The 11,043-nt window shown below is 59.8% G+C and overlaps 1 protein-coding gene across 1 annotated transcript; it reads left to right on the top strand.

Moving 5' to 3' along the window:
* Nucleotides 1–9,614: 9,614 nt before the first annotated feature.
* On the top strand, nt 9,615–10,439 carry LOC121851194 (zinc-binding protein A33-like). Its single transcript, XM_042344855.1, has one exon. It carries the CDS (start codon nt 9,639–9,641, stop codon nt 10,254–10,256), a length of 618 nt encoding a protein of 205 aa, XP_042200789.1. The 5' UTR covers nt 9,615–9,638; the 3' UTR covers nt 10,257–10,439.
* The last annotated feature ends 604 nt before the right edge of the window (nt 10,440–11,043 follow it).

Raw genomic sequence — 11,043 nt, forward strand, 5'->3', positions numbered from 1 at the left:
TATAGGTTTCTATAAGATCCCCTCTAATTCTTCTATATTCTAGAGAATATAGGCCCAAATTGTTCAGCCTATCCTCGTAACTCATCCCCTTCATCCCTGGTACTAACCCAGTAAATCTACGCTGCAGCCCTCCGAGGCAAGTACATCCTTCCTTAAATGAGAAGACCAAAACTGCCCCCAGTATTCCAGGTGTGGTCTCACCAGAGCCCTATACAGTGGCAGCAACACTTCCCTACTCTTATACTCTAATCCTTTCATAATGAATGCTAACATACCGTTCCCCTTCCTAATTGCTGCTGCACCTGCAGACTAACTTTCTGTGACTGGTGTACAAGGACACCCGAGTCCCTCCGGACACTGACACATTCCAATCTCTCCCCTTCTAAAAGATAACCCACTCTACTGTTTTTGCTACCGAGGCGGATGACTTGGCACTTCCCTACATTGTACTTCATCGGCACCTACCTGCCCAGTCACCTCACCTCTCTATGTCTCACTGCATTGTTTTTAATGTCGTCCTCTGTGTTGACACTTCCTCCTCGTTTTGTTTTGTGTCATCCGTGAATTTAGATATATTAACTTCGATGTCCTCATCAGATCGTTGGTGTAGATGGTAAATAGCTGAGGCCCAGGGACTGATCCTTGTGGCACTCCACTGGTCACATCCCACCAATCCGAAAAGGACCCGTTTATCCCTAATCTGTGTTTCCGACCCGTTAACCATTCCCCAATCCACGTTAATATGGTCCCCAATTCCATGGGCCCTTATCTTTTGGACTAACCTTTTATGCGGCACCTTATCGAATGCCTTCTGGAAGTCCAAATAGACCACATCCACTGATTCACCCATATCCACTTTACTGGAAATGTCCTCAAAAAACTCTCTGAGATTTGTCAAACATGACTTCCCTTTTGTAAAGCCGTGTTGACTCGGCCTAATTATATTGTGCCCTAAATACCGCACTACCACATCCTTAATCAACGATTCTAAAATGTTTCCCATCACTGATGTGAGACTAATTGGTCTATAGTTCCCCATCTTTTCCTTTCCACCTTTTTTAAACAGTGGTGTGACATTTGTGATCTTCCAGTCCATGGGCACTGCTCCAGAATCCAAGGAATTTTGGAAGATCAGACACAGGGCCTCCACTATCTCATACGCTCCTCTTCTCAAACCCTGTGATGCAAACCATCCGGACCGGGGGATCCGTCACTGTTTAGTGCTCACAGTTTCCCGACACCAATTCTCTGCTGATGGAAATTTCCCTAAGTTGCTCCCTGTCCCTCACGTCCCCCCCCACCCCACACGCACCCACACGTACTCCCCACACGCACCCTCACGCCCCCCACACGCACCCTCACATACTGCCCACACACACCCTCACGCCCCCCACACAAACACCCTCACAACCCCCCACACACACCATCATGAGCCGCCACACACACCCTCACCTCCCCCCAACACACAACCTCACGACCGCCCACACGCACCTGCACGTCCCCCCCACGACCACCCTCACGTCTCCCCCACACGCACCGTCATTACGCCACCACACACCCTCACATCCCCCACACGCAGCCTCACGTCTCCCCCACACAAACCTCACGTGCCCCCCACAAGCAGCCGCATGTCCCTCCCACATGCACCCTCACCTCCCAACCACACGCACCCTCACTCACACACGCATACTCACGAGCCTCACAAATGCACACTCACATTCCTCCACAACCATGACATCCCCCGCACACGCACCCTCACGTTCCTCCATACACACCCTCATGTTGCTCCACATGAACCCTCACATCCCCCCCACACACACCCTCATGTTCCTCTACACACACACCTGTTCCATCACCCCCACACACACTCACGTCCCATACAAGAACCCTCACGTCACCCCCACACACAGACTCACGTACCCCACACACGCACCCTCACGTCCCCCACACATGCACCCTCACGTCCCCCACACACGCACACTCATGTCCCCAAGACACGCGCCCTCACATCCCCCCCACATGCACCCTCACATCCCCCACACGCACCCTCACATCCCCCACATGCACCCTCATGTACCTCCACACGCACACTCACGTTCTCCCATACGCACACTTACCTCCACCCCACACGCACCCTTACGTCCCCCCCACACGTACACTCTCATGTCCCCCCCACACGAGCCCTCACATCCCCCACACGCACCCTCATGTTCCTCCACATGAACCTTCATGTCCACCGCACACACACCCTCACGCTCCCCCGCCTACACACGCCCTCACGCTCCCCCCGACACTAATCCTCATGCCCCCCCCTCCACACACACGCTCACGTGCCCCCCATACACACCCCCTCACATCCCCTCCACACACACCCTCACATCCCGGCCACAGACACACATTCAGCCCCACAACACACACCCTCACATCCCCCCAACTCATCCTCACACCACCACCTAACACACAAAATCACATCTACCCCCCAACAAACACCCTCACATCCCCCCACAAACACCCTCACATCCTCCCACACACACCCTCACATCCCCCCACACACACCCTCACATCCCCCACACACACCCTCACATCCACTCCCACACACCCTCACGTCTCCCCCCACACATTCCTCCCACACACACCCTCACATGCCCCCACACACACCCTCACATCCCCACACACACCCTCACATCCCCCCACACACAACCTCACATCCCCCACACACACCCTCACATCCCCCCACACACAACCTCACATCCCCCCCACACAGCCTCACATCTCCCCCCACACATTCCCCCCACACACACCCTCACATCCCCCCCACACACCCTCACATCACTCCCACACACACCCTCACATACCCCAGAGACACCCTCACATCCCCCCACACACACCCTCACATCCACTCCCACACACACCCTCACATCCCCCACACACACCCTCACATCCCCCCCCACACACCCTCACATCCACTCCCACACACCCTCACATCCCCCCAACTCACCGTCACATCCCCCCACACAGGCCCTCACATCCCCCGACAAACACCCTCACATCCCCCCACACACACCCTCACATCCCCCCACACACAACCTCACATCCCCCCACACACACCCTCACATCCCCCCCACACACACCCTCACATCCCCCCACACACACCCTCACATCCCCCCCACACACACCCTCACATACCCCCGCACACACCCTCACATCTCCCCCCAAACATTCCCCCCACACACACCCTCACATCCCCCCCACACACACCCTCACATCCCCCCACACACACCCTCACATCCACTCCCACACACCCTCACATCCCCCCCACACACACCCTCACATCCCCCCACACACACCCTCACATCCCCCCACACACACCCTCACATCGCCCCCACACCCACACATGCACCCTCACATTCCTCCACACGCACCCTCATGTTCCCCCCACGAAGCACACTCACGTCCCTCACACACGCACCCTCATGTTCCCCCAAGCGCACCCTCATGTCCCCCCCACGAAGCACACTCACGTCCCTCACACACGCAGCCTCATGTTACCCCACACGCACACTCACGTCCCCTACACATGCACCCTCGTGTCCCCCGCACACGCACCCTCAGACAGCCTCATGTCAACTCCACACGCACCCTCACGTCAACCCCACACCCAGCATGTCTTGACCCTCACGCAGCCTCACATCCCTCCCACATGCACCCGCATGTCTCCCGCACAAGCACCCTCACACAGCGACACGTTCACATCACACGCACCCTCACATCCCCTGCACACGCACCCTCATGTCGCCTCCACACGCACCCTCAAGCAGCCTCATGTTCACCCCAAATGCACCCTCACGTCCCTCCGCACACGCAACCTCACGTCCCCCCACATGCACCCTCACATACCCCCCACAGGCACCCTCACCTCCCCCCAACACGCACCCTCACGTCACCCCCACATGCATCCTCACGTCACACCACACGCACACTCACGTTCCCCCCCCACACACCCTCACGTCTCCCACACACACCCTCACGTACCCCACACGCACCCTCACGTCCCCACCACACACACCCTCATGTCCCCCCCACCCGTACACTCTCACGTCCCCCCCACATGCGCCCTCATATCCCCCACACATGTACCCTCACATCCCCCACATGCACCCTCATGTTCCTCCACATGAACCCTCACGTCCCGTGCACACGCACCCTCACTCTCCCCCCCCCACTAATCCTCACGCCACCCCCCTCCACAAGCACGCTCACTCGCACCCCCACACACACCCTCACATCCCCCACACACACCCTCACATCCACTCCCACACACCCTCACATCCCCCCACACACACCCTCACATCCACTCCCCCACACACACCCTCACATCCCCCCACAAACCCCTCACATCCCCCCACACACAGCCTCAGATCCCCCCACACACACCCTCACATCACCCCACACACACCCTCACATCCCCCCACACACCCCTCACATCCCCCACACACCCTCACATCCCCCCCACACACACCCTCACATCGCCCCCACACACACCCTCACATCCACCCCACACACACACCCTCACATCCACTCCCAACACCCTCACATCCCCCCCACACACACACGCACATCCACTCCCACACACCCTCACATCCGCCCCACACACACTCACATCCCCCCCACACACACCCTCACATCCCCCCCACACACACCCTCACATCCCCCCCACACACACACGGACATCCACTCCCACACACACTCACATCCCCCCTACACACACCCTCACATCCCCCCACACACACCCTCACATCCCCCCACACACACCCTCACATCCCCCCACACACACCCTCACATCCCCCCCACACATAGCCTCACATCCCCCCCACACATAGCCTCACATCCCCCCCACACACACCCTCACATCCCCCCACACACAGCCTCACATCCCCCCCCACACCCTCACATCCCCCACACACAGCCTCACATCCCCCCACACACACCCTCACATCCCCCCACACACAGCCTCACATCCCCCCACACATAGCCTCACATCACCTCCACACACACCCTCGCATCCCCCTACACACACCCTCACATCCACTCCCACACTCACCCTCACATCCACTCCCACACACACCCTCACATTCCCCCACCACACAACCAATCATATCCCCCCACACACATACACCCCCTCACATTCCCCCACCACACAAACCCTCACATCACCCCCACAGACACACCTTCAGACCCCCAACACTTCCCCCCAACTCAGCCTCACCCCACCCCCCAACACACAAAATCACATCTACCCCCCGACAAACACCCTCACATCCCCCCTCACACACCCTCACACCCCCACACACCCTCACATCCCCCACACATACCCTCACATCCCCCGCACATACCCTCACATCCCCCACACATACCCTCACATCCCCCACACATACCCTCACATCCCCCCACACATACCCTCACATCCCCCCACACACACCCTCACATCCCCCCACACACACCCTCACATCCCCCCACACACACCCTCACATCCCCCCCACACACACACCCCCACATCCCCCCCACACACCCTCACATCCCCCCACACACCCTCACATCCCCAACACACACACCCTCACATCCCCCCACACACACTCACATCCCCCCACACACACCCTCACATCCCCCCACACACACCCTCACATCCCCCCACACACACACCCTCACATCCCCCCACACACACACCCTCACATCCCCCCACACACACCCTCACATACCCCCTCACACACCCTCACATCCCCCCCACACACCCTCACATCCCCCACACACACACCCTCACATCCCCCCTCACACACCCTCACATCCCCCACACACACCCTCACATCCCCCCACACACACACCCTCACATCCCCCACACACACACCCTCACATCCCCCCACACACCCTCACATCCCCCCACACACACCCTCACATCCCCCCACACATACCCTCACATCCCCCACACACACACCCCACACACCCCCCACACACCCTCACATCTCCCCACACACACCCTCACATCCCTCCACACACACCCTCACATCCCCCCACACACACACCCTCACATCCCCCCCACACACCCTCACATCCACTCCCACACACCCTCACATCCATCCCCATACACACCCTCACATCCACTCCCACATGAGCCCTCACATTCCCCCACACGCACCCTCATGTCCCCCCCACGAAGCACACTCACGTCCCTCACACACGCAGCCTCATGTTACCCCACATGCACACTCACGTCCCCTGCACATGCACCCTCGTGTCCCCCGCACACGCACCCTCAGACAGCCTCAAGTCAACCCCACACGCAGCATGTCTTGACCCTCACGCAGCCTCACATCCCCCCCACACGCACCCGCATGTCTCCCGCACAAACACCCTCACACACACCCTCACATCTCCTGCACACGCACCCTCATGTCGCTTCCACACGCACCCGCAAGCAGCCTCATGTTCACCCCAAATGCACCCTCACGTCCCCACCACACACACCCTCATGTCCCCCCCACCCGTACACTCTCACATCCCCCCCACATGCGCCCTCATATCCCCCACACATGCACCCTCACATCCCCCACACGCACACTCACGTTCCCCCACACGCACCCTCACGTTCCTCCACATGCACACTCACGATTCCCTGCACACGCACCCTCATGTCCCCCGCACACGCACCCTCAGACAGCCTCATGTCAACTCCACATGAACCCTCACGCCACCCCCACACGCAGCATGTCTTGACCCTCACGGAGCCTCACGTCCCCCCCACAAGCACCCTCACACAGCATCACGTTCACCTCACACGCACCCTCACATCCCCTGCACACACACCCTCATGTCGCCTCCACACACACCCTCAAGCAGCCTCACGTTCACCCCAAACGCACCCTCATGTCCCCAGCACACGCTCAATCACGTCCCCCCACACGCACCCTCACGTACACCCCACAGGCACCCTCGCCTCCCCCCAACATGCACCCTCACGTTACCCCCACATGCATCCTCACGTCACCCCCACACGCACCCTCATGTCACCCCCACACGCAACCTCACGTCATCCCCACACGCACCCTCACATTCCCCCATACGCACCTTTTTGTCATCCCCATACGCACCCTCATGACACCCGCACAAGCACCCTCACACAGGCTCACGTTCGACTCACACGCACCCTCATGTCCCCCGCACACGCACCTTCAAGCAGCCTCACGTCCCCCCCACACGCACCCTCACATTCCCCCACACGCACCTTTTTGTCATCCCCACACGCACCCTCATGTCCCCCGCACACGCACCTTCAAGCAGCCTCACGTTCACCCCACACGCACCCTCACATTCCCCGCACACGCACACACACGTCCCCCTACACACGCACCCTCAAATCACCCCCACATGCACCGTCACGTCCCTCTCACAAGCACCCTCACCTCACCTCACCTCCACACGCACCCTCACATCCACCCCACACGCAGCCTCACATCTCCCCTATATGCACCCTCACATGCCCCGCTACACGCAGCCACGCGTTCCCCCCACACGCACCCTCACGTCCCCCCCACACGCACCCGCATGTCTCCCGCACAAGCACCCTCACATCTCCTGCACACGCACCCTCATTTTGCCTCCACATACACCCTCAAGCAGCCTCATGTTCACCCCAAATGCACCCTCTCGTCCCCCCACACGCGCAGCCGCGCATCCCCCCCACACGCACCCTCACGTCCCCCCCACAAGCAACCACACCTCACCCCCACACGCACCCTCACGTCACCCCCACATGCATCCTCACGTCCCCCCCACACGCACCCTCACATTCACCCCACACACAGCCTCACGTCTCCCCCATACGCACCCTCACGTGCCCCCCCACACATAGCCACACGTCACACCCACATGCATCCTCACGTCCCCACCACACGCACATTCGTGTCCCCCACACGCACCCTCATGTTCCTCCACATGAACCCTCACGTCCCGTGCACACGCACCCTCACGATCCCCCCCCACTAATCCTCACGCCCCCCCCTCCACAAGCACGCTCACGTGCACCCCCACACACACTCACATCCCCCCACACACACCGTCACATCCACTCCCACACACGCCCTCACATCCCCCCACACACACCCTCACATCCCCCCCACACGCACCCTCACTTCCCCCCCACACGCACCCTCACCTTCCCCCCACACGCACCCTCACCTTCCCCCCACACGCACCCTCACATCACCCCCACACGCATCCTCATGTCACCCCCACACGCACCCTCACGTCCACCCCACACACACCTTTTTGTCATCCCCACATGCACCCTCAAGTCTCCCGCACACACCCTCACGTCCCACCCACATGAACCCTCACTTCCCCCCCACCCTACGCACCGTCACGTCACCCCCACACGCAACCTTACGTCACCCCCGCACACGCCCTCTCAAGTCCCCTCTGCACGCGCACCCTCACATCCCCACCAAACGCACCCTAACGTTCCTCCACAACACCCTCATGTCCCCCCACACACACTCACGTTCATGCACACTCACACTCACGTCCCCCGCACACGTACCCTCACATCCCACCACATGAACCCTCACGTCCCCCCACATGCACCCTCACATGCACCCTCACGTCCCCCCCATACACAACCTGACTTGAGCCCCACACACCGTCACTTCCCCCCCACCCCCCACACGCACACTCACCTCCAGCCCACATGCACCCTCACGTCCTCCCCACGCACACCCTCATGTTCCCACAACGCACACCGTCACCTCCCTCCCACACGCACACTCACATCCCCCACACACCCTCATGACCCGCCCACACGCACACTCACATGCCCTCACGTACCCCCACACACATCCTCATGTCGCTCCGACATGCACCCTTACTTCCCCCACACACTAACCTCACGTACCCCCACACGCACCCTCACATCCCCCCCACATGCACCCTCTCGTCCCCCAACACATGCAGCCCCACTTCACCCCACAAGCACCCTTGCTTCCCCCCTACACACCCTCAGCCCCCCACACACCCTCAGCCCCCCCCACACACCCTCAGCACCCCCCACACACCCTCAGCCCCCCCACACACCCTCAGCCCCCCCACACACCCTCAGCCCCCCACACACCCTCAGCCCCCCCACACTCCCTCAGCCCCCCCCACACACCCTCAGCCATCCCCCACACACCCTCAGCCCTCTCCACACACACTCAGCCCTCTCCACACACCCTCAGCCCTCCCCACACACCCTCAGCCCTCTTACACCCTCAGCACCCCCCACATACCATCAGCCCCCCCACACACCCTCAGCCCCCCCACACACACCCCCATACACACACCCTCAGCCCCCCACACACACCCTCAGCCCCCCCACACACACCCTCAGCCCCCCCACACACACCCTCAGCCCCCCCCCACACACACCCTCAGCCCCCCCACACACACCCTCAGCCCCCCCACACACACCCTCAGCCCCCCCACACACACCCTCAGCCCCCCCACACACACCCTCAGCCCCCTGACGCACACCCACACATTCCCCCCCACACAAACTCCTCCCCCACAGAGACACAGACTCTCAGCCTTTTTGCGGATTCTGTTCCCAGGAGATGTCGATGTTTTACACAAAGGCTTCTCTCCCGGTGACGACGCTGAAGATCATCTTATTTATGATTGTAAATGTGTCCGACATTAATGGTCTGATTCTCCCTCCAGTTACAGTCACTCTGGATCCTGACACAGCCCATCCCCGGCTCATCCTGTCTGAGGACCTGACCAGTGTGAGACACGAAGACGAAGAGCAGCCGCTCCCTCACTCCCCGAAGAGGTTTAGTAACTATCCCATTGTCCTGGGATCTGAGGGCTTCACATCGGGGAGACATTACTGGGAGGTGCAGGTGGGCAACAAGTCAATGTGGGCTGTGGGATTGGCCACAGAGTCTGTCAACAGGAAACAACCAATGAGGTGGTCACCAGAGGGTGGGGTCTGGGGGGTGGAGCTGTGGGACGGGGTCTATTATGCTCTGACATCACCCCCCACCCGCCTGACCCTGACAGTGAGACCCGGGAAGGTCGGGGTTTACATGGACTATGAGGGGGGACAGATGTCATTTTACAACGCTGACAACATGGCTCATCTCCACACTTTCACCCAAACTTTCACTGAGAAACTTTATCCTCTGTTCAATCTCTGGTTTGGTTCTGAACCTCTGACAATCTGTCGGTGACGGTTAATGAGGAGGAAAATTAGTCCATTATAATGAGGAGCAAAAACCCTCAGCCATTAACTTGATACATTGGGGGTGAAAATATTCTTGGGGGGAGTGGGGGGGAGGGTGTGCACTTTAAAATGGGCATCACCCCGACCATCACCCTATACACACCCTCACATTCCCCCCCCACCCCACCGTACCCTCACATCACCCCACACACACACACACTGACATCCCCCCCACACACACCCTCACATCCCCCCCACACACACCCTCACATCCCCCCCACACACACCCTCACATCCCCCCCACCACACCCTCACATCCCCCCACACACACCCTCACACCCCCCCCACACACACCCTCACATCCCCCCACACACACACACCCTCACATCCCCCCCCCACCCCACCACACCCTCACATCCCCCCCAAACACACACCCTCACATAACCCCTCCCACACACACACCCTCACATAACCCGCCCCACACACACTCACATCACCCTCAGACTCACCCTCACATTCCTCCCCCACCCCACACACAGCCTCACATAACCCCCCCACACACCCTAACACCCATCCCCCCCCCCCCCCCCCCCCCCCACACACCCCCTCACACCTGTGTTGGGAGAATCTGACTTGCCATCCAGTGTGTGACTCACACGCTCTGAGACAGGGATATATATCGCTGATATCTTTCTCTCCAGCAATGCCCAGTCTCACAGTCGGGGCTGTGCTCAGAATCTCACTGAAATCTCCCAAATCACTTTTATATCTATAAACAGGTGCCGTGTTGTTCC

Source organism: Callorhinchus milii, unplaced genomic scaffold (genome assembly GCF_018977255.1).
Source record: "Callorhinchus milii isolate IMCB2004 unplaced genomic scaffold, IMCB_Cmil_1.0 Scaffold30, whole genome shotgun sequence".
In the NCBI taxonomy this organism is placed as follows: Eukaryota; Metazoa; Chordata; class Chondrichthyes; order Chimaeriformes; family Callorhinchidae; genus Callorhinchus; species Callorhinchus milii.

Coding starts and splice junctions, on each gene's coding strand:
- LOC121851194 (XM_042344855.1), top strand. CDS start 9,639: ATGTCGATGTTTTACACAAAGGCTTCTCTCCCGGTGACGACGCTGAAG.